This window comes from Fukomys damarensis, unplaced genomic scaffold, assembly GCF_012274545.1.
Source record: "Fukomys damarensis isolate Sample0158 unplaced genomic scaffold, DMR_v1.0_HiC HiC_scaffold_9, whole genome shotgun sequence".
Taxonomy (NCBI): Eukaryota; Metazoa; Chordata; class Mammalia; order Rodentia; family Bathyergidae; genus Fukomys; species Fukomys damarensis.
Genome location: NW_022900921.1, coordinates 13,231,550 through 13,259,043, shown reverse-complemented (window position 1 = coordinate 13,259,043; position 27,494 = coordinate 13,231,550). Strand labels below are relative to the sequence as shown.

Genomic DNA, 27,494 nt, shown 5'->3' with positions numbered 1-27,494 from the left:
CATACATTTGTGCTTTTTACTGGGCCATCTAACTGCGCAGGGACTGAATAGGTGGAGAGTTGCCAGGGACAACTGCCGGAGTTTTTCCAAGTGAAAGACATGCATCGAGAGTGGGCTGCCAAGGGGAGGGTGTGTGCAAGGAAAGGCTTTAACGGTAACTCCGGCACTTGTGCAAGTCCATGCGGCACTGCAGGGCCGAGAGGGTGGAGGGACGGAAGCCCAGTGGGGCAGAATGGTTTCTGAGGGTGTGGGCAGGTCGAGCTGGAAAGTCAAGGGCCATGGCACTGGAGGCTTCGAATGGATGGCTGGCCGTGACCACCAGTCACAAAGTCTGCGCGGAGGGTACAGAGCGAGCGATGAGCTCAAATGCAGCACAAGATGGTCGGAAAAGGGCCAGGGATTTAGCTCAGCGGTTCCAGCGCCTGCCTCACAAGCTCAAGGACCGGAGTTTGAGCCCCAGAACCAAAAAAAAAAAAAAAGATGGTAGGAGAAGACTTACACAAGTGAGAGACCTGGGTCTTGCGCGAATCGTCTACCTTCTGTCTTTCAAGAACACCAGAGGCAATGCTGGAGACGGTGACATAGAGGCACAGACTCGAGTCCATCAAGGGTGAGGGAGAGCACCTGGGTCACTGACAGACAAGAAAAGTATAATGTCCTGCCCTCGTGGACCTATGGAGCGAGGAGCCCAGAAGACCCAAGACTGAAGAAACCAGAGACTTGAGCAGACAGAGCAAAAGACCAGAAGAAAAAACTAAAGCAGTGAAGAGAAAAACATGGGCAGTTGGCTGCGAAAAGCATCCCTGAGAAGGTGACTCGGAGTGGGAACTGAAGGGCCCAGAGCCCCAGCGAGCGCCCAGGGCGGCGTGAGCAGAGGGCGTGCAGAGCGTGGGAAGAGGCAGGGCAGGTTGGGCGGACCGCGTGGGCACAGAGCGCCCGACCTTCACCCTGAGCGGGCTGAGGAGCTGCTGAGAGTTCTGAGCACAAGAGGAACCGGAACTACGTTCCCACAGCACCCTTCCGCCGGCGGTGTGGAAGGCAGACCGGGAAGCAAGGGCGGAGGTACGGAGCCTAGTGAGGAAGCTTTTTTTTTGCCACAACCCAGCTGAGAGACGGGTGGTTATTTACCGGGCAGTCGTGGGGCTTGGCCTTGGAACCCAGACAGCTGATGCAGCCCTTAGGGGTGGGGGTGAATTTTTAAAAGTAATTTTAACTGATACAAAAAGATTTAACACTTACTGTGTAACGTTTGATACAGGCATACACTAATATTTATCAGTTTAAAAATGTATCTTCTTGATCACGTATCATCTCTTTCTGGTGGAAACCTCCAAAATTTTTTTCCTCCCACTTTTGTAATGTGATTCACTTTATCGTTTTCTATGATCACCCTGCTATGCAATAAACGAGACCTTCTTGCTCCTACCTAACTCATTTAGCTAGTTTGGCGGGGGTTGTTTGGTTGGTTGGTTGGTTGGTTGGGGGTTTTTTTTTGGTTTTGGTTTTGGTTTTGGTTTTTTGACACAGGGTCTCACTATGTAGTTCAGACTGACCTGGAACTCACTATATAGCCCAGGCTGGTCTCGAACTCACAGCGATCCTCCTGCCTCAGCCTCCCGAGTGCTGGGATTACAGGCGTGCGCCACTACGCCCAGATTCATTTAGCTAGTTGATCAAATTTTCACCATCTCTCCTCGCCACTCTCCCCAGCCTCTGATAACCACCGGTTTACACCTAGCTTCTATCAGATCAACTTTTTAATTTCTTTCTTTTAAATTTATTTTTATTTTTATAGTACACATCTGCAGCACATGATTACATTCATTGTGGGGAGTTGGTCTAGATGCATAACACATGAGAATTATTTATCCGCGTCCCTTGCCTCCTTCCATCTCTTGGTGCCCTTCCTATCTGTAGAGACCAACCTTTTAACATCCCATATGTGAATGAAAGCACACGGAGCTCGTCTTCCTGTGCCTGGCTTATTTCACTTACATAATGATCTCCAGTTCCATTTGTGTTGCTACAAACGACATCTCATTCTTTTTATGGCTGAATAGTATCTTGCTGTATATATGTACCACGTTTTCTTTACCCGTTCATCAGCCGATAGACACCTGCGTGAACTGTTTCCTTTTTTCCTTTCTTTTTTTTTTTCCTAATGTGAACAGTGCTTCAATGAATATGGAATGAAGACATCTCATCAACATACTGATTTTGTTTCCTCTGGATATACACTAGGAGGGTTGTCAGATCATATAATAGTTCTACTTTTAATTTTTGAGGACCCTCCATACTACTTTCCATAACGACTGTACTAATTTACATACCCACCAACAACGTGTGAGGGTTTCCTTTTCCACCAACACTTGTAATCTTTCATCTTTTTGATAACAGCCATTTTTTATTAGGGTGGATTTTTTTTTGTTTCTTTGTTTGTTTTTGTTTTTTGAGACAGGGTCTCACTATGTAGTTGAGACTGACCTGAACTCACTATGTAGCCCAAGCTGGTTTTGAACTTGAAGTGATCCTCCTGCCTCAGCCTTCTGAGTGCTAGGATTACAGGTGTGCATCACCACGCCTGGCTAGGATGGATATTTAATTGTGGTTTTAACTTGCATTTCCCCGATAACTAGTGATACTGACATAATTTTATATACCTGTTGGCCCTTCATATGTCTTCTTTAGAGAAATGTCTATTTAGACCTATTGCCCACTTTTCAATTAGGTTGTTTATTTTCCTACTGAGTTTTTGGAATTTCTTGAATATTTTGGATTACACACACACACACACACACACACACACATGTTTTCTGCCACTTTGTAGGTTATCCATTGTTTCTTTACTTCCTTTTTCTCCCCCTCCCCCCTCTTTTGTGGTTTTTTTAGACAGGGTCTCACTATCTAGTTCAGACTGCCCTGAAACTGTGTAGCCCAGGCTGGTCTTGAACTTGCAGCAATACTCCTGCCTCAGCCTCCCAAGTGCTGGGATTACAGACGTGTGCCACCAAACCCAGTTTCTATCCATTGCTTCTTTTGCTGTACAGAAGCTTTTCAGTTTGATATAATCCCACTTGCTTATTTTTACTTTTGAGATCTTGTCCAAAAAATCCTTGCCCATTCCAGTGTCCCTAAAGCTTTTTACCTCTGTTTTCTTCTAGTAGTTTCATGCCTTCCATTTAAGTCTTTAATCCATTTTGAATTGAGTTTTGTAGCTGGTGAGAGAAATGGATCTAGTTCATTCTTCTTCATGTGGATATCCACTTTTCCCATCACCACTTACTGAAAAGATTGGCCTTTCTCCAACACAAGTTCTTAGCACCTTTGTCAAAAATCAGTTGGCAGGCTAGGGATTTAGCTCAGTGATTCTGACACCTGCTTCACAAGTGCAAGGACTGGGGAGTTTAATCCCCATACCAAACAAAAAAAATCAATTGGCTATGGGGCTGGGGATTTAGCTCAGTGGCATCATGCCTGCCTCACAAGCTCAAAGTCGTGAGTTCAATCCCTGATACCAGAAAAAAAAACATCAGTTGGCTATGGATGTGTGGGTTAACTTTATGTTATTCCATTGGTCTGTTTGTTTTTGTGCCAATGTTAGGCTGTTTTGATTACCACAGCTTTGTAATATGCTTTGGAGTCAGGTAATATTATGCCTCCTGCTTTGTTCTTTTTTGCCCAGGAAAATTTTGGCTATTTGAGTGGTAGCACCTTGGAAAAGAGGAAAAGGAGGGAGATAGATCCCTGGGACTCAGGAGGGATTTGAAGGGAAAATTGGAGCCAATGGAAAAACTAAAAAGACAGACCTCAATGCAGAAAAAGTAGGAGGCAATCTGTACTTTCTTCCAGCACCTGTCTTGTGGCATGAGAGAGAAGGGTTGAATCTATAGAGACCCAGGGAAAGCAGGTGATTCCAGAGGCCTCCATGGAGAAATACACCAGTGGAACAGAGTAGTGGATGCTGTGCACTATAATAGCTGGTGAGTGACTCCACTCCAAGTGACAATAGTGTCCACTGGAGACAGTGTTTGATTGGACACCATTTTAGGTAAGAGCCAGACGTAAGGGTAATCTGGCTGTGACATCTGTCACCCCATTGTTTGCCAGGATTGATCTGGCCAGCTACGTAGGTGTCCCCTTCCTCCCTCACTTCTCTGTGTCCATCCCTCTCAAGCTGCCTGCTTGGTCAAAGAGGACAAGCATCCACGATCAAGAAGGGCTATTTCCTAAATTAACAGTATATGAAGCCGGGCGTGGTGGCACATGCCTATAATCCCAGCACTTGGGAGGCTGAGGCAGGAGGACTGCTGTGAGTTTGAGGACAGCCTGGGCTACATAGTGAGTTCTAGGTCAGTCTCAACCATATAGTGAGACCCTGTCTTAAAAAAACAAACAAACAAAGAGTATATGAGTGTGCCCCCCTTGCTAAAATCTCCAAACACGCTCTCAATGGAGGGGCCAACCGAACTGAGGACCCAGAGCATCTAAGGGTTGGCTTCATCTTAGGGCTCCCAGTGTTAAAAACCCACAGTGACCAGGTGAGGGACAAACACAGGAGATGTCCAGGGTCAGAGGACGGTGCTCAGGCCAGCAAGAGATATCCTGAGTGCTGTAAACTAAATGACTCAGGCCACAACCCCATGACCAGATACCAAATAAGCCTGAACTACTGTGGAGTTAAAGTACCAGAACATGGCCCTAACCCTACTATAGGCTTGCTGGTGATTACCCAGTGCAGATCTCAGCTGTAACTGCCCCTTTAGACTACCAGCTAGAGCAGAGCCATTCCCTAAATTGGACACTCACCACAAAACTGTAAACCCAAGAAGATAACCACAGGCTTGAAACAACAGAGAAATTTCTTTTTTGTTTTGTTGTTGTTGTTTTTCTCCATCACTTGCAGACTTTTAAATTTTTTTCATTGTTTGTTTTTGTTTACTCATGAATGTGGACATTGGTTTCTCTCTCTCTCTCTCATTGAGTTCATTGGTACATTTTAGGTATACATACAGTTACATTCATCACTGGGATCTTGTACCTTCACATGACAGGTCTTGGTTCTCATTTTTTCCCCTTGTCCCTGCCCTCCTTCACCCCTCCTCCCCTCCCCCTTTACAAACACTTTATTTCCATTTTTTCGTTTTCTCATATTTTTTTCTTTTCTCTTATTACCTTTCCCCTACTCTTCCCACTTGCCCTACACCTTTAGCCCTTTTCTTCCTATTTCACATTGTCAATTATATCATTAGGATCTTATGTACTATTATAGTTTTCACACCAGAGAAACTATTTGGTATTTACACCTGTGTGACTTATTTATTTCACTAAAGAATATGTCCTCTAAATGTATCCATTTTCCTATGAATGAACCTAATTTCTCATTCTTTATGGCTGAGTAGTACTCCATTTTATAGAAAAACCACACCTTTTTTATCCAGTCTCCAACTGGTGGGCAAATGGGCTGTTTCCAAGTGGAGATTGTTTTTACAGTACTTTGTTTTTGTTTCTTCCTTTCTTTTTTTTTTTTTTTTTTTTTTTTTTTGAGACAGGGTCTTGCTGTGTAGTTCAGGCTCATCTGGAACTCACTGTGTATCCCAGGCTCACTATGTATCGAACTCACAATGATTCTTCTGTATCAGCCTCCCAAGTGCTGGGATTACAAGCCTGTACCACTATGCGTGGCTTTTCCTTCTTTCTCTCCCTTCTGTCTTCTTCCCTTCTTCTCTTCTCTCTTTTAAATTTTCTTCCCTTAGGGTAAAATCACTCTATTGAGTGGATATTTACTGTGTACAATTTTCAGCTTTGCCTTGGCTTTGGTTATATAATTATAAATTTTGTACCTATAGTTAAAGGTGACCAATTAATAGTTATCACAGCTTGTCATTTTCCAATCTGTGCTTGATGCTATTGATATTACTGGTTGTATTATATTAGCCATGGTGACAGCATCATTGTGATCAACTGGTCTCCCATGTATGCCAATACCTATGTTGTCTGGGGGTCATAAAAAATACTATAGTCCAGTACCAAAGAACTGGGTGCCAGGCAAAACAGGCAGCAATCATTAATCTCTAATAAATTGAAGAGGCAGGATCTTGGGACAGACTCAAAAGCCAAAAGCTGGCTATGCCTAGAAGACATCTCTGAAAAGTAGCCATTTCTTAAAGAGGTCTCAATACTAGCAATAAAGCTACTTATCATAAGCAATTTACAGGCCCCAATACAGAAAACAAACAAAAAAGGAAAAGATAATGAGAAAACATAGAAGAAAAATGCAACACATAATCCCCAACTCACCCAAGGGAAATCAAGAAATGAAAAACTTCCCAGATGAAATTTATGAAATGGTGGCAGTAAAAGTAACAAAACAGAGCTGGGCATGGTGGCAGAGGCCTATAATCTCAGCATTCAGGATGCTGAGACAGGAGAATCACTACAAGTTTGAGGCTAAGTAGTGAGTTCAAGGCCAGCCTGAACTGCATAGTGAGACCCTATTTCAAAAAACCAAAAGAAGCAACAAAACAGATCAGTGAGTCTCTTGATTAAAAAAAAGAGGTGATTAAAAAAATAGAGGAACTTAGAAAAGACATGGAAACCAGAAATATCCAAAATAGAAAAGAACTGGATTCCATAAGACTGAAATAGAAATCCAGGGGATTAAAAATTCTATTGAAAGTATACACAACGGCTCCAGCACCCCAGACCTTCATTGGAGCAGACTGGTGAGAACCTCCCAGCCACATGGGAGCCTCTCCAGCATCCCCACCCCACCCCCATGCTCTCAGGACTCCTGGTTGTGACAGTACCTGGATCCATACTGCAGAGACATAGGTGGTCACAAAGACCATTTTACTCAGCTCCAGAAGATAGAATGGAAGAGAACAACAGCAATAAAGGCACATCAGACCTCTGTAGTTGGTAAGTGGGAGAGATCACCACCTTCCATCAGAACTTGGACTATCTTCAGGGGAGCCTTCAGTAGAACCTTGCAGAGTTCAACCCTGCAGGAGGTCAGGGAGCTCAACTTGGGCCTTGCAGCCAGAATTCATCCTGAATCTCAGGGGGGTCTGCCATCGGCTAGCTGAAACCAGTTGACTTAGTTCTGCACATTGCTGCCCACACTGTCTATTGTGACAGCAGAGATATACCCTGAAAGAGGCTCTTCAGATGTTTTTTCTTTCTTTTCCTCTTATTTTTAATGTTTATTTTAAATTTTTTATTTTTCCCATTCTGCAAATTCATCCTTTTTTTCTTCCTTTTTTCCACTCAGTCTCTTGCTCCTCCATGTTATTCTTCATCTCCCTTTTTGTTACTCTTCCTGCCCTGATTCAGATTTCTTCTTTCTCATTCTTTTCTTCTCTCATTTTCCTTCATTTGAAGATCATTGTTTTCAAGGAAAAGCAAGTACAATTTATAGCTTCCCTATTACTGTTAAATTGTTCTATTCTTGTCTTTCTTGTTGCACTGTATCTCTCCCTCTTGTCTTCAACAGTTGCCTAGCATATGTGTGATCATCCTGTGTCCTCTGGCTTCACTTGAAATCTTCTCCTATTCTTCTACCTATCTACTCCTCTCCTCCCAGCTCCTTCTAAGTCCCCATTCTGAAGGGTAAAGTTTCTATGTTGAAGAGTTTATTCACTATAAACATATTTTGAGCTGGTCCTTCATTTTTATTTTATTCACATGGTTTAAAGGTGATCGATTAATAATTACCACAAATGGTCAATTTCCAAGCTGCACTTGATGCTATTATGTTGCTGATTGTTACCATTTGTGCTAACGGTTGTGATTGCTTTAATAAATTCTCCTTTCTGATATTATGAAAATGAGAGTGTCTGTGAGTCATTAGAGACTCAAAACCTAAAGAGCAGCTTTATCAGGAAGATCAAAGTACTAACCAGGAATTAAACCAAGGACAGCCCAACAACAAAAATAAAAATGAGAAAACACTTAAGCAAGGCACAAAGACAAACTTCTAGTTCACCAATGGCAAAACTTAGGGAAAAAGAGGTGGAAAAGCCTAACAATCAGCCACCAGGACACCCTGAACTCATAGGAGAGGAAATAGCAAAACAGATCAATAAGTCTCTAGAAAAATTCAAAACAGAAATAATTTCCAAGATAACAACAGAGATAGTGAACACAATAAAAGACATGATGAAAGACTCTAGAACAGGAACTGACAAAAAAAAATAGATGAGCTCAGGACCATAATAGAAGCCATGAATCCCCAGCATAGGAAGGAAATAGAAACCATGAATGCCCAATTTAGGAAATAAATGGAATCCATGAAAAAGATTCAGATATCCAGGAGATTAAAAGCTGTATTGGAAGCATTTGCAGCAGAATGAATGAATGTGAAGATAGAATTTCAGATATAGACAATAGGATTGCAGTCAGTGACCATGAAAAGAAGATCTCTTAAAAACAGTAAGGGATCATAAGAAATCAATCCAACAACTCCTAGATGATGCAAAGAAGAATGACATAAGACTGATAGGAATCCATGAAGTAGCAGGAGAAACTACAGAAAACTTTTAAAAACTGTTCACAGAATTAATGACAGAAAACCTTCCAAACAGAGGGGAAGAATTTCACATACAGAGAAGTGAGGCATATAGGACTCCTCAAATTAGCCATAATAAAAAAACTATACACCTAGATATATAGTAATCAGGATCCTAGAAATCCAACAGAAGAACAAAATAACTGCAAGCAGTTAGAGAAAAGAAACAAACCAGAATCACAGCAGACTTTTCAACACAAATCCTCAGGTCAAGAAAATCCTGGATTGAGGTATTGCAAGCCCTAAAAGAACACAACCTCTAACCTAGACTCATGTATCCTGCAAAACTCTCTTTTAAAATGGATGGGGAGCCGGGCATGGTGGCACATGCCTGTAATTCCAGCACTCAGGAGGCTGAGGCAGGAAGATCACTGTGAGTTCGAGATCAGCCTGAGCTACATACATAGTGAGTTCCAGGTAAGTCTCAACTACATAGTGAGACTATGTCTCAAAAAGCCAGTAAATAAATAAATAGATAGATGGGGAAATAAATACTTCCATGACAAAGAACACCTGAGAAACTTCATGAATACCAAACCAGCACTACAAACAATTATAAACATTATCCTAGAAAAAGACAATGAAGGTCACAACACCATAAAGCCCAAGAGACCAAATCAATTAGGCAAGGCAAGAAACTAAAGGGAGAGGGGGAAAAATTAAAAGAACCAGAAAGAGGACAAAAACATGACAATCATAAGTCAGTAACTGGGCGTGCTGGCACACACCTGTAATCTCAGCACTTGGGAGGCTGAGGCAGGAGGATTGCTGTGAGTTTAAGGCCAGCCTGGGCTACATAGTGAGTTCTAGGTCAGTCTCAACTAAATAGTGAGGCCCTGTCTCAAAAAACCAAAAAATAAAACAAATAAATAAGTCAATACATATCAGTTATAACTATCAATGTCAATGGTCTCAATGCACCAATCAAAAGAAATAGGCTGGAAGAATGGATTAAGAAGCAAAATCCAACAATATGTTGTATACAAGAAACACACCTAGTTCAAAAAGAAACTCATATACTGAAAGTGAAAGGATAGAAAACAGTTCTCCGTGTGACAGGAGCCCAGAAAAAAGCAGGGGTGGCTATCTTGCTTGCAGACAAAGTAAATTTCAAACCAAAACTGATTAAGAAAGAGAAGGAAGACCACTACATCCTTGGAAAGGGAATAATCCAAGAGGAAGAGATGACAATAATAAATATATATGAACTGAATATTGATGCCCCCAACTATATAAAACAAATACTAAAGGACATGAAAAACCAAATAAACACTAATACAATTGTAGCAGAGGACCTAAATACCCCACTATCACAAATAGACAGATCATCTAGACAAAAAATCAATAACAAAATACTAGAACTGAACCAAGCTTTTTTTCTTTTAAACGCTTGGTTTTTGTGTTTGTTTTTGTTTTAATGCTTGGTTGTTTTTGTTTTTGTTTTTGTTTTATGCTTGGTTGTTTTGGGGTTTTTTTATGCTTGGTTGTTTTTTTAGGCTTGGTTGGTTTTTTTTAAGCCTTGTTTTTTTATGCTTTTTTTTTATGCTTGATTGTTTTTGTTTTTTTATGCTTGGTGGTTTGTGTGTTTTTTTGTTTTGTTTTTGTTTCGTTTCATTTTGTTTTTGTTTTTTGGTACCAGGGATCGAACTCAGGCCCTTGTGCTTGTGAGGCAGGCACCAGAACCACTGAGCTAAATTCCCGGCCCTCTTGGGGTTTTTTTTTTTATACTTGGTTGGGTTGTTTTTTTTTTTTTTTTAATGCTTTATGTTATTCTTCTTTGCATCATCTAGGAGTTGCTGGATCAATTTCTCATGATCCCCTACTGTTTTTAAGAGACCTCTCTTTTCACGATCACTGACTGCAATCTTACCTTCTATATCTGAGATTCTCTCTTCGCATTCTTTTATTCTGTTGCATACACTTTCAATGGAGTGTTTAATCTGGATATCTGTTTGAATCTGTTTTATGGATTCTATTTCTTTCCTATGTTGGGCATTTATTGTTTCCATTTCTTTGTTATACTGGGCCTTCATGGCTGCTATCATGGTCCTGAGCTCATCTATTTTTTTGTCAGTTTTTGTTTTAGAGCCTCGAATCATGACTTTCATTTTGCTCACCATCTCTATGGTGATCTGGGAAATTATTTCTGTTTTGAATTTTTCTAGAGCCTGTGTGATCTGTTGTGTTACTTCCTGTGCTTTGAGTTCAGGGTGTCCTGGTGGTTCACTATCGGCCTTTTCATCCTCATTTGCCCTACTGTTTGCCATTGGTGAAGTGGAACTCTGTCTTTGTGTCTTCCTTAAGTGTTTTCTCATTTTTATTTGTGTTGTCGGGCTGTCCTTGGTTTAATCTCTGAGTTATCACCCAAATCTTCATGATATAGTTGCACCTAGCTTCTGGGTCTCTAATGACCCATAAACATTCTCATTTTCATAACATCAGAGAAAACAGCTCATCAAATCAACCACAATCCTTTATCCCAACTGATACAATCAGCAACACAATATGATCAAGCACAACTTGGAAACTGACCACCTGTGGTAGTCACTAGTCTATCACCCTTAAACCATGTGAATTAAATAGAAATCAAGAAGCAATCCAAAACATGTTTTCAGTGAACAAACTTTTCAACATAGTATATTTACCACTTAGGATGGGGGCTCAGACAGAGCTAGGACGAGAGGAGTAGATAAGTAAAAGAATTGGAGAAGGTTTCAAGTGAAGCCAGAGGACATAGAATGACCATGCAATCTTCAGGAAACTGTTAAATTCAAAAGGGATAGCAGAGTAAAAGTATAAGGACAAAAGCATATCCCCTTAACAGTAATAGGGGCTCACTTTCCCTTGAAACCGCTGCCCCCTGTGTGAGGTAGAATGACAGAAGAAAAGAACATAAAGAAAAGGGAAAAAATGATAAAAGAAGAAATCTGAGTTAGGATAGGAACAGAAACAGAAAGGGAGATGAGGGATAATATGGTGGACCAAGAGAATGAGTTGGAGAAAGAGGACAGAAAAAAGAAAGAATTTGCAGAGTGGAATGAGGAAAAGAAAGAAAAAAATGGATTTGAAGGGCATCTTTCAGACTATATCTCTGCTGTCATAATGTACGACATGCACAGCCATGTGCAGAACCAAGACCCCTGATCTCAGTTAGCTGATGGCAGAACCCCTTGATGCAGACTGACCTCAGGCTGCAAGGCCCAGATTGAGTTCCCCAAACTCCTGAACGGTTCAACTCCACACAGTTCTACTACAGGTTTCCCACGCCCTTTCTTTAAAGATGTTCAAAGTTGGGAACTCAGAAAAATTCCCTTTATGACCACCTCTGCCTCTGCAGAGTGGGTCCAAAGGCTGGCACAATCAGGAGGTCTGAGAGTGCAGAGCAGGGGGTGGTTCCAGGGCTACCTTCCTGGCGCTGGAGCAATGGCCGTGGCCAAGCAGGGGTGGGCGTGGCTACCCTTCCCCCAGTCTGGGCCCAAGCAGGCCCTCCTGGCGCTGGGCGATTTACAGCCTTATACCTTCTCTTTATTTACGTGTTTGTTTCTGACAACCCAGAATGTAACTAATACCGCTTCATTATCACGTATATTACTGCAGTGTGGGGGGGTGCTGCAGTCCCCTCCACCTCCTCCCCTGCACTCTTTTAAATAAAATATTATAAAGGCCACTTCCCAGTCAAATCCAGGGGAAGTCATTTAAGTTTCCCATACAGTTATTTACCGAACTCTGAGGCAGAGAGTCTTAACTTTTGCTCTTGGCTTCAAGTTAAGATACTGTATGGAAGTTGTGTAAATAAGTATGAAAGTTCAGTGCTGCTTTTCATACTCAGTGATTTTAAAGAAACTGTATAGTAGCTGAGTGTGGTGGCTCACATCCGTAATTCCAGCACTCAGAAGGCAGAGGCAGGAGGATTGCCGAGATTTGGAGGCCAGCTTGAGCTACATAATGAGTTCAGGGCCAGCCTGAACTATAAAGTGAGACCTTGTCTCAAAAACATCAAAAGAAAAAAAAGATTGTATAGTTCTAGTGTGATTTTTTTGTTCTTTTCTAAACTGCATTCCTATACCCATCTAAGGCATGCCTCTATGTATTGGCTATTACAGTATTATAAAAGTGAGGTATTTCTTTAATTAGGTACAACCCAAAATGTTGGTATTTTGTACAAATCACAAGTGCAACAGTCCTTAATTCTTCCTGCTATCTGTCACAAGTCATTTAAAGAACCAAGTATGTATTGCATGAAAATATTATGACTTTTTCCTCTTAGTTTAAATAAACTCAAAGTTAACTGGGTTTCTAAAGAAAAAAAATTGCTTCTTTGATAAACTGTACTCCAATAAAATGGAAAACTCAGAAGAAATGGACAGATTCCTACATACACATGAATTTAAAAAGCTCGATCAAGAAGACATAAAAATTCTAAATAAGCCAATATTAGTCAGTAAAATTGAAGAAGTAGTAAAAAAAAGAAAAGCCTGGGTCCTGACAGATTGAATGCTGAATTCTTCAAGAACTTTAGAGATGATATAATGTCATTACTCCTCAAACTCATTAATGAAATTGAAAAGGAAGTAGTACTCCCAAACTCATTTCTAGAAGGAAGCATTACTCTGATACCAAAAACAAAGAAGAATCCAACCAAAAAGAGAGAACTACAGGCCAAATCCCTTAAAGAGTATAGTTGCAAAAATCTTCAATAAGATACTGGCAGACAGAATGCAGCAAATCTTTAAGAAGCTTATACATCATGACCAAGTAGGATTCATCCCAGGGATGCAAGGATGATACAACATACACAAGTCAGTGAATGTAATACACCACATTAACAGAACCAAGGACAAAAACCACATGATCATCTCAGTATAAAGGAAGAAAAAGCATTTGACAAAGTCCAACATCCATTCATGATAAAAACCCTACAGAAAATTGGAACACATGGTCTTTTACCTCAATCTGATAAAAGCCATCGGGGACAAACCAACACCCAACATCATACTAAATGTATGATGAAAGCCTTCATTTTAAAATCAGAAACAGGACAAGGATACCCACTATCACCACTGCTGTTCAGTATAGTTCTGGAAACATTAGCCTGAGTAATTAGACAAGAGAAAGAAACAAATGACTGGAGAGGAAAGGAAGAGGTGAAATCACATCATTTTCAGGTGACATGATACTCTACATAGAACACTCCAAAAACTCCACTGAAAAAATGTTAGAATTAATAATCAAATTTGGCAGCATAGCAAGATGCAAAGTCATCACTCAAGAATCAGGCTGGGGATTTTGCTCAGTGGTTCCACCACCTGCCTCGAAAGTGCAAGGTCCTGAGTTTGATCCCTGATACCAAAAAACCCCCCCAAAAAATCAATAGCCTTCCTGTACACAAATTCACTGACAGAGAAACTACGGAAACAACACCTTTCACAATAGCATCTAGAAAAATGAAGTACTTAAAAATCAATCCAACAAAGGAAATGAGAGATGTTTACGTTGAAAACTAGAGTACTCTGAAAAAGGAGATCGAAGACGATATGAGAAAATGGAACAATATCCTGTGTTCTTGGATAGGCAAGCCAATGTAGTGAAAATGGCCATACTTCCAAAACTATTACACAGATTTAATGTAATTCCAATGAAAATACCAATAGCACACCTCACAGAATTAGAAAAACACCGTCCTAAAGTTCAGACAGAATCAGAAGAGTCCTAGAATAGCAAAAGCAATTTTGGACAACAAGGGTAAGGCAGGGAGCATCACAATCCTCTGTTTGAAGTTATACTACAAAGTTACTGTGATAAATACAGCATGGTACTGGCAAAAAAAAAAAAAAAAGACGTGAGGATCAGTAAAACAGAATAAAAGATACAGAAGCAACTCCAAGTACATTCAGCTACCTTATCTTTGACAAAGGGCCAACCACCTTCACTGGAAGAAAGACAGTCTCTTTAATAAATGGGCCTGGGAAAACTGGCTTTCCACATGCTGAAAATTGATCCCTATCTCTCACCATGCACTAAACTAAAATAGAAATAGATCAAAGAGCTAAATATTAAAACAAAGCCAGGCGTGGTGGCACACACCTGTAATCCCAGTACTCAGGAGGCTGAGGCAGGAGGATCACTGGGAGTTTGAGACCAGCCTGGGCTACATAGTGAGTACCAGGGCAGTCGCAATTACACAGTGAGACCCTGCCTCAAAATAAATAAATAAATATTAAAACAAAAACACTAAATCTCCTGGAAGATAGAATAGGAACAATTCTAGAAGACATAGGTGTAGGCAAAGACTAAGAAGAAAACCCCAGTCGCATAGGAAATATTACAAAGAATCAACAACTGGGATCACATCAAATTAGAAAGCGTTTGCACAGCAAAGGAAAACAGAAACAGAGCAAAAAGACAACACACAGAGTGGGAAAATTTTGTTATAGTCACTCCTCAGACAAAGGACTAACATCTAGAATATATAAAGAACTCCAAAAAATCAGACTCCCAAATTTAAAGATTCAACCCAAAAATGGTCATCTGAAATGAATAGACACTTGTCAGATGGACAAACAGCAAATAAATATATGAAAAAATGCTCAACATCACTGGTCATTCAAGAAACACAAATTAAAACAACACTGAGATTCCATTTCACTCCAGAAAGAATGGCTCTCATCAAGAAATAAACCAGTAGCCAGGGATTTAGCTCAGTGGCACTGTGCCTGCCTCAAAAGCATAAGGTCCTGAATTCAATCCCTCATATTGAAGAGAGAGAGAGAGAGAGAGAGAGAGAGTGAGACACGAAGGAGGGAGAGGGAGAGAGGAACTAATAAGAAACATTGGTGGGGCTGTGGGCAAAAAGGAACCCTTCTCCACTGCTGGTGGGAGTGTAAACTGGTACAACCACTGTGGAAATTAGTATGGAGATTCCTCGAAATACTAAAATTAGAGGTGCCATTTTACCCAGCTGTTGCTTTCCTAGGTATCTTCTCAAGAGTTAAAAGCATCCTACCACAGGGCTACATGCATACACATGTTTATAGCAGCACAATTTCTAACAGCTAAATCTTGGAAACAGCCCAGATGCCCATCAACAGATGAGTCTGCTGCAGGATCCCACTCTTCAGTTTATTGGGGATGAGAAGATCCTGCCCACTTTGCCCAGCTGCCAGTTCTTTGGCACTGGCCTATAGGTTTGTTTATTTGTTTGTTTAACTCTTAGGCAATCTCAGTGTTGAAGAAATGTGCTTTTTACTCTGCCATGCAGAGAGCTACAAACAAGCAGGAATACCCCTTGGCTTCCCATCAGAAGTGGAGTAAACTGGTAAACCAGCAGGTGCAGCTGATTGCTCTGAGGCGTGACTGCATGTTTTGTCCTCCCCTCCATTTATTTCAGTGGGGAAAATCGCTCAGGAAAAACGTTGCCGGCAAAACTGAAGTTCAATCAGCAGAAGGACTCTGCAAAGTGCATTTGCTTTCTAACATCAACTTCTAGACCAGGAGGAACAACTAATGACCACAGTTATGTCACCTTGGTTAAAGCAGTATAATCAACAGCAGCAATAGCATGCAATACAGCCTGGAAAATGACAAATTGTAGCCCTTAATATGACATTTTTACCCTTAGGGGAGAAGACTTAAAGGGGCTAGGGGATTAAAAAAAAAAACAGAATCAGAAACAGAAGAAGAGGAAGAGATCAGAAGCAAGACTGGAGGACAAACTTTAGGAAACTGGTGAAGACAGGTGGGAAAGAGAAAAGGAAAACATAAAAACAAGAACAGAACAGAACAACAACAAACTAGAAACTGTGTTCCAACAATGAAGAAAAAACAAAACAAGAACTAAAAAGGAGGAAAAAAGAAAGAAGAAAGATTTAAAAAACCCCAAATGTCCAATCTGAGGTGTGTCTCTGCTGTCACTGGTAGGCACTGTGGGCAAATAGACCAGAGCCGAATTGCCTAATTCCAGCAAGCCAGACGCAGCTTCACACGGGGGCAGTGGATAATCCCAGCCAGCCTGCTCCTTCAGTTCCTCTGAAGTTCAGGCAAGTTCCTGGCTATGAGTCTGGAACCAGATTCCTTGAGCCTACAATAGCGTAGGTGTCTCCTGCCGGCTCGAACTCTGCTCCCTGACACTGAGGCTCTGGAAGCCACTACATGGAGTCTGCTCACAGCTGTTCAGAATTCCAAGTCAGTTGCCCCCCCAAGATGTCTACCAGCCAACCACCCTCTTCTGGATGAGGTCTGAACCTGGATAACTCACCGGCTGCTGCAGTCTGGTTCATCCACTGCTCCATTCCACTGGTGCGTTTCTCTGGGGAGGCCTCTGGGGTCCTCAGCAGCCACTGTGCGTCTGCAGGTTCGGCCGTCATTCCCTCACAGAGAGTCTGGACTCTGGGAGAGAGCAGGGCTTGGTACCTCCCTCCTCTTCATTAAAGTCTTTCTCTTCGCTCTCCCTGTAGACTGCGGTTCTCACCTCAGGTCCTTCAAAGGAGTGCACCTTGAGACCATAATCTTAAGTCAAATAAATCAGACATACAAGTCCTTTTTTTGGTTTTTGTTTTGTGTGTGTGTGTGTGTGTGTGTGTTTCGCTGTGGTGGTGGTTGTTTTTGTTTTGTTTTGGTTTTGGTTTTTGGGTTTTCTTTGGGACAGGGTCTCACTGTATAGTCCAGGCTGACCTTGAACTATGTATCCCAGGCTGGCCTCCAACTCGTAACAATCCTCCTGCGTTAGCCTCCTGACTGCTGATATTGCACACACGTGCCAACACGCTCAGCAGGTGAACAAATTTAAATATCACATTGTTTCTCCTGTGTCAGAAACCCAAAGGGTAAACAAGGATCGTAATGGAGGAAAGATATCGGGAAGCAAGAAGAACTTGTTGAAACGGGAGGGACAATAAGGGCGGGGGACTGAAAAGGAAAAAAAGAGAATGGAAGGAAAAAAATGGAAACAAAGCTTTTATAAATGGGGGGAAGACCGAAGGGAGAGGAGGGGATTGGGGCAAAAAAGAAGAATCGAGATATATTATGTACGGGTACAAATTCCTTAGGATGAATGTGATCGATACGTGTGACAAATACGTACTAATAAAAACTATAAAATTGTAAACATAGCACAGGAGCATAGAGAGTGCTAGCAAAGGTGCGAGGCAGAGGAGCCCCAGGCACCGTGGAGGAGCTTGGGAAAGGGCCTCTGCTTCAATTTCTCTTGTGTTCGTGGTGTACAAGGAGGGGCCGAGTGCGAGGCAGGGTGGGGAGTACTGAATGTCTGCACGAAGAATGGACGCTATCAAATAGCAGTCTAAGAGCAAAAAGAGGAGGCCGGGGATTTGGCTCAGTGGTTCCACAGCCCCCTTGCGAGCATAAGGGCTGAGTTCGATCCCCGGTAACACAAAAACAAGAGCAAAAGAGGAAATGGACTAGGCAGCGATTCTGCGAAAGCAGAGGATGGGTCCAGCCTGGAGCTTCTGGTTCGAGGGGCTGAGCTGGGCCCTGAGAATGAGGGCTCTCGAGGCCCCCACCACGATGGTGCTGAGGGTGCTGAGGGTGCTGAGGGTCCAGAGAACACATTTGAGAACCCCTGAAAAGAAGAGCGAAAAGGCCCGCTGTGCTTCCATCTATGGTTCCCAAGGCTGTGTAGCGCTTTACGCCCTTGCAGTTGTGTGGTACAAAGGAAGGATGGCGACAAGGGGGGACAAGGAGGAGCCCAGACACCTCCAGACCCACAGGCTCAGGCAGCGAGGAGCAAATACACCCGGCTGCACAGCTGCCCGGAAGCTGACCTCTGAGGGACAGCCGGGCTGTGTACCCGGCGCTTCTCCACCTGGCCACAAGTGGAAATCACCTGGGAAATTCTGTGGTGGCCACGTACACCTGGACATCACAGTGCTGATGGGCAGGCCAGAGAAGGGAGAGTCTTAACTACAACACCTGTGTTGCAGGACAAAAGCCAACCCGCTCTCTACTCTCAAATTGGCTGCTATTCGCGATTCCTGAATCAGATGACAGGCCATGCACAAAACAAGTAAGCCAAGGGGTGGGGTTTACAGGGAGGTGGCTAAACAAAACAGACACAGCGAAAGGAAAAGTCTTTTCTCAGTTACTTTCCTCGTAGGCTTGTGCACATTCATGTTGGGTCCCTTTGTGTTGAATGCTGCGAATCTCCTGTTGGGGAAGCCCGAGTCCAAGCTGAGTTTAATGACGTGCACCTCACGCAAATGAGTCCATTCTGGTTGGCTCTGGTCTGCTGGGGCCCACTGCTTAGTGCGAAACAATGGCCTCCCATAAATTTCCCTGAGCACCTGGCACTCGGGGAATCCAGTTCAGCTCCCTCCTGTCCTGGCCCTTCCTTCGGATCCCTCAGCAATTGAGTGAGCTCTGGAGAGACAAGAGGATGTAGTGGTTAGTGCCCAGGCTGCAGAGCCACCTGGTCTTGGCTCACGTCTCTGCTCTGGGTGACCTCAGGTACGTTATTCAATCTTTCCGGGCCTTGGTTTCCCCACCTGTAAAATGAGGCTAGGAAGAGTACCCACCTCCAGGGGACTTGGAGGAGCATTCAGTGATCTAATTTATCTTTATGCTAGAAGACTGCCTGCATATTTATGACCTAGTTGGGTTTGCCACTGGTCTTTGCAAAGCATATTCCACATCTGCGGCTCCTCTCCATCCACGTTATGACAAGAGTCCAAGCCACCATCCGCGCTTTCCAGAGTCCTACTGCGGACTCCTTCACAGGCATCCTGCTTGTGCTCCCCTCCAACCCATTCTTATGCTGCAACCAGGGACATATTTGGAAACTGCTGCTCAATCCGTGCTGCTGCTTTGCTTAAAACTCTCCAGTGACTTTTTATCCATGGCATTTGGAATGAAGTCTCAAATCATGACGCACAGATTACAACAGAGTCCCTCACAATCTGGCCTCCCTCTCCAACTTATGTTTTTCACCCACTAAACCCGCCACCCTTCCTCTCCTTTGATGTGCCCAGCTCCGTTCTGCTCCCAGCTCCGCACCAGCAGCTGTTCTCTCTGTGTGGGTTGTGCTTTCCGCTCCTTGCACATGGCTGGATCCTTCCTGTCACTCAAGTGTCCACGGAGGTCTTCCTTGGCCCAGGGTCGCAGGACCTTTGATCACTCACTTTGTTCACAGTTATTTTAATTCTCTGCATGGCACTTAACTACTCTCTTTTTGCTTATTTATAAATTGGTTTTATTTTGGATTCCCCCCCAAAGCAGAGACTGAGGCAAAGATTTGGATGCAGATAGTGTTATTTGGAAGATGTGACCAGAAAGCAAGGAAAACGAGACAGGTGAAGTGCGAAGTCAAGGAAAAAAAAAAAGGTAGCAGTCTCACTTCTATGCCCTGGGAGCTGTGTCCCACCAGGGTCTCGGAGATCCTTGGAGACTCACCAGTTCCCATCCATCAGTGGTTGGGTGACACCTTGGAACTCTGCGTTGTCTTACCCGAGGGCCAAGCTAGTTCCAGCTGCATCAGGGAAGGTTCCGCACCCAGAAGGGCTCGGAACCTGCCCGCAGCTGTGGCTGAGCCTGGACGTGAGCCAGCTGTTGTACAGGTGCCTGCAGCATCTGCTGCTTGGTCCGTTCATTCCCCCACTGCAGTGTAAGCTCCACATCGGCAGACTTGATGCTGGTTCTGTTCTCTGATGGATCCCGGGAGCCCACCACAGTGCCTGACACGGCGTAGGGCCAATAAATATGAGAGGACTTAATCCTTTCACCAACCCAAAGGCAGGTACTGTCATTATCCTCTGTTTTAGATGACGCAACAGACTCAGCCTTGCTTTCTTGGGTGACCACACTCACAGAAGTGGCACAGCTGGAATCCAAATCCAGGGCTTCTTTCTTTGTACCTGCACAGTCAGTAGCTTCCATTACTAAGAAATATTCTTTTGTTTTCTTTTGTTGGTACTGGGGATTGAACTCAGGACCTTGCACTTGAACTAAGGAATATTATTAAGCTTGGTCATCAAAGTTTAGTGTTAGCGGTAGAATGTTTCTGGATATTTTGAAGAGAATGCTTTGCTTACCTGGCATAACAGCTTTCATGTTGTATTAGGGTGTGATTTCGGAGATTAATAGGAGCAAAACACTCAAATGGTTGAAGGACCTTAAAGCACAAGATAAATACTTGCACCTGGCCAGATTTGAGATGGGCTTGCTGGGCAGATACCAGAGCCAGCTCCATGGAAAAGGCACCTCTCCATACTTCATAGCAGCCTACAAGCCTTTTATGTAAAGGGCTACGTGATAGATGGCTTTCCACACAACACAGTCCCCTTTGCAATGATTCATGTCTGCTACTGTGGCAGCCAGGCAGCCACTGAGAACACACAAACAGATGCACAGGACAGTTTTGCAGTACAACAACTTAATTTGCATAAACAGGGGCCTGGTCAGATTTGCCCAAGGGCTGTAGTTTGCTGACCCTTAGTTTTTCTTTCTTTTTTTTTGTTTAGTTTTGTGAGATAGCGTCTTATTATGTAGTTCATCCTGGTCTTGAACTCACTATGCAGCCCAGCTGGCCTCGAACTCCTGGTAATCCTCCCACCTCAGCCTTCTGAGTACTGGGATTACAGGGAGTACCGGGATTACACGCACGTGCCACCATACCCAGTTAGCTGTTCCTTAGTTTTAAGAATGTAAGACAAACTAAGTGTGATGAGACTCTATCTCATAAATAAAAAGGGGCTGAGGATGTAACTCAGCTCAAAAACCCTGGGTTCAGTTCCCAGAATATAAGATAGGTCTTTTGAGTCTTTGAAAGAAGATGGAAATCAGGATCTGAAAACATAGTACTGGCTGCCAGGTTGCACCGCTTCATTTAGTAGTCCTTCATACTGCCTCAGATTTGTACATTTCTGTTCATTAAATAAGATGAAAATATCACCACCCATAATAACCACAACATGTGAGAAATAGAGTTCGATCCCCGGTATAAAACAAAAAACAAAAGAGAGAGAGAGAGAGAGAGAGAGAGAGAGAGAAATTCTTTGGGACCAGGAAACAGAGGGCTTCATGCCGAAGAGTTAGAAGTTAGGCAGATTTACATGCAGAAGATTTAGAAGTTAGGCAGATTTTTCTACATAACATGCAGGGTGTGGAAACATCCCCAGCAAAAGCAATGGCCTGAGCAAAAATATCTAAGAATCCACAATATTCATTTTGACAGGGAGCAGTGGGACAGAAGACTGGAACAGCAGGGAGCTGCTGATAGGCTGGAGTCTGGTCCTGGGCCCTGTGGGTGCCACGCGCAGAGCAGCCCTTTAGGAAAGCCAAGTCAGCAGTGCTGTTAAATCCGGGGCCTGCAGCCACCCTAGATGGACAGGCCGTGAGAAGACAGCTGTCTAGCTCCTGGACTAGAAGCACAGAATGCCAGGGCTGGGAGGAAGCTCAGACCCTCACCTCTGCCCTCACTGACAGATGGGGAAGCTGCGATCTGAGGGGAGATGTCACACGCCCAAGGCCACATGACAAGGGAGGGCAGAGGCAGGCTTGGCACCTGGGTGCCATGCACACACACACACACACACACACACACACATACACACACACTCTGTCTCTCTCACCCTAATGTGCTTTGGAAATGTAGACCCTCAAACAGGAAACTCAGAGGCTACTAATGGCCTGGAGGTCCTAAAAATCCACCATGAAATGTAAAGGCAACAAGAGAAGGTGAAACAAATTCAACAGAGCAAAGCTTGTTAGTTTCTTTTTTTTCTTTTTTTTTTTTTTTTTTTCCAGTACTGGGGATTGAGCTCTGGACCTTGCTCTTGCAAGGCAGGCAGCAGCACCACTGAGCTAAATCCCCAGCCTACTTGTTAGTTTCAATAAATAATTCTCCCGTCAGGGCTGGGGTTTAGCTCACTGTTGCTCCTCCCAGCCCTCACCTCACAAGCACAAGGTGCCAAGTTGGATCCCTCCTCCAAAAAACAAAAAACATAATTCTTTCTTTGGCAAAACTGTCATACGGCAATAGAAAAATGTGTGAAGGACTGTTTGTAGAAGAAGAAATATAAATTATAGATATTTGCATTTTTAAAACTGGAGGCTTAGTGGGATGTGGTGGTAGCATACTTCGAACACCGTAGTGGTCACCCGTGAGAGATGGAGTGGGTGTCTGAGCCTTTAAACCCTGGAAGCCTACACTAACCCCCACTTCCTCTTCCACCCTGGGGCCAGCACAGCTTGGAGCCTGCGAGCAGACTCACCAGCCCCCAGCACACCCTCTTGCACACCACCAGCTCCTTGGCCAGAACTTCACCACCACCACCAGCAGCTTCACCTACAACCTCAGGTTCCTGTTCGTCCTCCTTTTTCCATTTGCCCTTCTGCCCGTTCCTGCTGCTCCTAACATCATCAATAAATGCAGCTACTTACCACGTACCATATGCTTGGCAATTCTTCCCTTGAATAAGAACTTGGACTATTCTTGGGCCTTTCAACTGTAACCGTGGCACATGCCTGTAATCCCAGCTACTCAGGAGGCTGAAGCAGCAAGACTTCAAGTTCGAGTCCAGACTGGACAACTGAATGAGACACTGTCTCAAAATAAAGTTCAAAAAAAAGCCGGAGGCATTGGCATACACCTATAATTCCAGCATTTGGGAGGCTGAGGCAGGAGGGGATCACCTTGAGTTGGAGACCAACCTATGCTATACAGTGAGGTTAAGGCCAGCCTGGGCTACATAGTGAGACCCTGTCTCAAAAATAAATAAATAAAATTAATTAATAAATAGAGGGAAAAGGGGGCTGGAGATTCAGCTTAGTGGTAGAGTGCTTACCTACCATACATGAGGTCCTAGCTTTAATCCCTAGCACTGGAAAAATACAAACGAAATCCAATCTTGCTGGAGGGCAAAGAAATCTGAACAAAGCCGGGAGTGGCAAAACAGACTTGTGGGCCCAGGGCTCTGGGAGGTTGAGATGTGAAGGAAGGTCATAAATTCAAGCCCACCCTGGGCAGTTTAGGGAGACACTGTCTCAAAATCAAAAAAATTTTAAAGGGCAAGGAAGGGCCAGGGATTTAGTTCAGTAGTTCCACTGCCTGCCTCGTGAGCACAAGGTCCAGAGTTCAATACCTGGTACCAATAAATAAATAAATAAGGCAAGAGATGTAGCTCAGTGTGAAGGCCCTGGATTTAATCTCCAGTACCAAGGGGGAAAAAAAAATCCATTCATTCATTAACAAAAACAATGTGGGACAGGAGATTTGGCTCAATGGTTCCACTGGCAGCCTTGCAAGTGCAAGGGCCCGAGTTAGATTTTCAGTACCAAAAAAAAAAAAAGTATTTAATTTCATAATCAGTTGGAGGGAAATTGTGAAAATATGTGTATTTGTAAAGGCCAACTTAGTGTTGGTGAAGGTTCAACTTCCTAGTATGGTTGTTGGTGTGATATGTTTGGTACAGACTTTCTGGAAGTCAGTTTGAAATCTTTTTTTTTTTTTGTACCAGGGATTAAACCCAGAACCTTGCGCTTGCAAGGCAGGCGGCACCACTGACTAAATCCTCAGCATGTTTCTGAAATCTTAAAGCTGTTCATGCCTGTTGAATAAATCGAAGTTCTCTGCACTCAGAGTCAAACAAGAAATTGTTTGAGTGACTACTTATAAGAATAGGGTTTATGCCAGGGATTTAGCTCAGCGGTTCTGCCGCCTGTCTTGCAAGCCCAAGCACCCAAGTTCGATCCCCAGTACCAAGAAAAGAAAAGGAAAGAGTTCACATGTCTACAGAAGCTGACAAGTCCCAAAATTAGAGTAGGCGAGGTGGAGACCCCAAAGAACTGATGGGATAGTTCCCATCTGAGTGCCCATGAACTCCAGACCCACAGAAAAACCAAAAAACATCAAGAGCTTTTAGTTATATTAAAAAATATTCAACAGTGGGCTGGGGATTTAGCTCAGTGGTTCTGGTGCCTGCCTTACAAGTGCAAGGTCCAGAGTTCAATCCCTGGTACCCACACACAAAATAATAATAATAATAACAATAATAATAATAATAATAATAAATATTCAATAATAATGGCTTATTAAATTATCTGTATAACAGAGTATTGTGTAGCCAGTAAAAAGATTTTTTGAAAGATTTCTTTAGGCATCTTGTGAAAAATGCCAATGAGATAATTTGAGGCTTACAAGACAAAATTATGTACACATATGATACTAATTTGATGATTCCACAATAATTTTGTCTCAAACTTATTCAGCACCCTGTACACACCCAGCATTATTATAACTTGATCTTCACATAATCCCACCAAGAGGGTATGACCATCATCAGCATTTTTTTGTTGTTGTTTTGGGTTTTTTTTTTGTTGTTATTGTTCTTACCTGCGATCGAACTTGGGACCTTGAGTTTGTCAGGCAAGCAGGCGGCAGAACCACTGAGCCAAATCCTCTGCCCTCATCAGCATTTTGTAAACAAGGAAGCTGAGGTTAACTAACTTGCCCAAGATCATCAATGGGAAAGAATCAAAGCCAAGATCCAAGTCTGAGCCGACCAGTCTTACACTGAGAGCCTTAGCTTTACCTGCTGGGCTGGGAGAAAGCAGGGTGGGCAGCGTGGAGCAGTGGAGGGTGGGGAAGAACAGCCTGGATGACACATCAGCCCGTCCTTGGAGGTGGCGTGGAGCTCTGCCACCCTCACTGCCCTCCTTCTCTCTGGTCTGTAAAGCTAGCCCATCTGTAGGTCCTTCCAGCTCAGATTACTACCCAGCCCCTGTCTGCACCTCCTCCACTTGGCCCGAGCCCCTGCCAGATCCTGGCTGGCTGATTACAGCACCTCCAACTCTGCCTTGCCCCTGCCGTCCATGGGCACACACAGCTCAGGATACCGGGGCTCGAGATCTTAACGACATTTAGTGTTGTAATAATGTTACAAGGGGAGTGATACTTGCGTAAGAACAATACTACTACTAATAATAAACCTAATAGATTTCCCAGCCTCTTCCTCTATTCCAGCCAGGCTCGGTTCCCTCAGCTGAACAACTGCTTCTCGAACCCTTAGCTTTTTTGATTGTGGGTCTCCACATGCAAGATGACTTTGTGATGTCCGGGTGACCCAAGGAAAGCAGCCCCACCCCCACCCCGCTGGCAGTTAGGGTCTCCCCGGCTGGAGGGTCGCCCAGGCAGGCTTGTCTGGTCACGTTTTTTACTGTCCAGTCACAGTCTCCTTCCTGTTCATTGTCAGATTAGAGAGCTCTGGCAGGCTCCGGGGCTTTGAAGTTAAATGTTCCATTTTATTTCCTCCTCCTGCAGTCTGGGAGGGTCGCACGCCTGCCCCATTGTTCCCGGAGGAATCTTCCCCAGGCTGGAAGGCACCCACTGCACACCCATTCCAGGGTTCCCAAACCAGGGCTGAGGCTGTGTGTGGCCCACTTGGAATTTATGGAAAGAAAAGCCAGGATCTCACAAGACCCTCGCGCTCTAGCGCCCCCCCACACTTCCTCTGACAAAATGACGCTACAGAGCTCCTTCTCACAGTGACTACAGCCCTGAAAGGACAGGGGAGTTCCTTCCTTTTACCAACAAGATCAAGACACCAAGAGTGTAAGTGTCTTGTCTGGGGTCACACAGTGACCCCTCCCAATCCAGAGTCTGGGCCAGTTGGTTGCTTTTCTTTGCTTCCGTCCCAGTCATTTCTGTTACCCATGTGTCCCCTGCTTATTTCTTCCTTCAGTTGACCTAGATGGTTTGAGCCCTTACTATGGGCACTGTGCTAACTGCTGGGATAATAAAAAGGAAGACACAACCCGTGTCTTGGACTCTCACACTCCAGCGTGAAGTGAACAGAGATGCAGGGGTGAACTGGAAGGAAGGGGACAGTAAGTCTTTGGGAACCAGGAATGTCTAGCTCATAACTCCTTGGGCATGGAAGATTCTTCTCTCTCCCTCTCTCCCTCTTTCCTTCCCAGAACTGAGGATAGAAGCCAGAGCCTTTCTAATGAACTACGTCCCCAGACCTTCATCGTCTCTTATTTTAAGACAAGGTCTTGCTACATTGCCCAGGCTGAATTTGAACTTGTGATCCTCCTGTTTCAGCCTCTCAGAGTGTTAGGATTATAGGCGTGTGCCACGACACCCAGCTGGACTTTCTCATATGTATTGACAAAACTACTAAAAACTACTATAACAAATAATATCTGCTTAAACTGGCAAAGGGAGATTTTTTTTTTTTACCCCAGTGATTACCCATGGAGGGTTGGGCAACTTCAGGTTAAGACAATAAAGAGGGCACAGAAAATCTCTGGAGGGCCAGGGATTTATCTCAGTGGTTCTGCCACCTGCCTCACAAGCGCGAGGACCTGAGTTCCATCCTGGGCACCAAAAAAATGAAAAAAAAAAAATCTGTCTGGAAGGAAATACAAACGGATTTCTTCTGAGTTGATGTTCAGAAGGAGCCAGACGGAAGAAACACTGGATACACAGTGTGTGGAACCCACTGCAAAATGAAAATACCAGGACCTTTCTCCAAAAGCTAAGGGAAAGTACCCTTAAAGGTACTCAAATTTAGCTCAGGGGTTCTGCTGCCTGCCCCCACAAGTGCAAGATCCTGAATTCGAATCCCAGTAACAACAACAACGAAAAAGTACTCAAATACAAAGATGTCTCCCTTTTCCTCTTTCTCCCATCTCTCTTGTTTGTTTGTTTTTGGTACTGGGTATTGAGCTCAGGACCTTGTGCTTGCCAGGCAGGCACGGTGACACTGAGCTAAATCCCCGGCCCTCTCCCCTCTGTCTTGATTTGTCTTGTTTTTTTAAAAATAATCCTGTTTAATGTTCTGCATAAAGAAAAAGCCAAAATTTAAATATTAGCATGAGTTTTTACCACTCATAATACTGTGAAATAGTAGCTTTAAATACAAAAATACGAACATTTAACTCACGTGACGAATCACGGAACTTCCATACTGTCTATTCT

General features: G+C 43.5%; 1 protein-coding gene across 1 annotated transcript; it reads left to right on the top strand.

The window, feature by feature from the left end:
• Positions 1-278: 278 nt before the first annotated feature.
• LOC104861010 lies at positions 279-23,025 on the top strand. The gene is made up of 4 exons (XM_033761472.1): positions 279-342; positions 823-1,062; positions 18,502-18,584; positions 22,762-23,025. The coding sequence occupies exons 1-4, from the start codon at positions 279-281 to the stop codon at positions 23,023-23,025; spliced, it is 651 nt and encodes a 216-aa protein (XP_033617363.1).
• Positions 23,026-27,494: the final 4,469 nt, after the last annotated feature.

Coding starts and splice junctions, on each gene's coding strand:
- LOC104861010 (XM_033761472.1), top strand. CDS start 279: ATGGCACTGGAGGCTTCGAATGGATGGCTGGCCGTGACCACCAGTCAC. Junction 1,063..18,501: donor ACCGGGAAGCAAGGGCGGAG/GTACGGAGCCTA, acceptor CCTGTGTTGCAG/GACAAAAGCCAACCCGCTCT. Junction 18,585..22,761: donor ACAGGCCATGCACAAAACAA/GTAAGCCAAGGG, acceptor GGGCCAGCACAG/CTTGGAGCCTGCGAGCAGAC.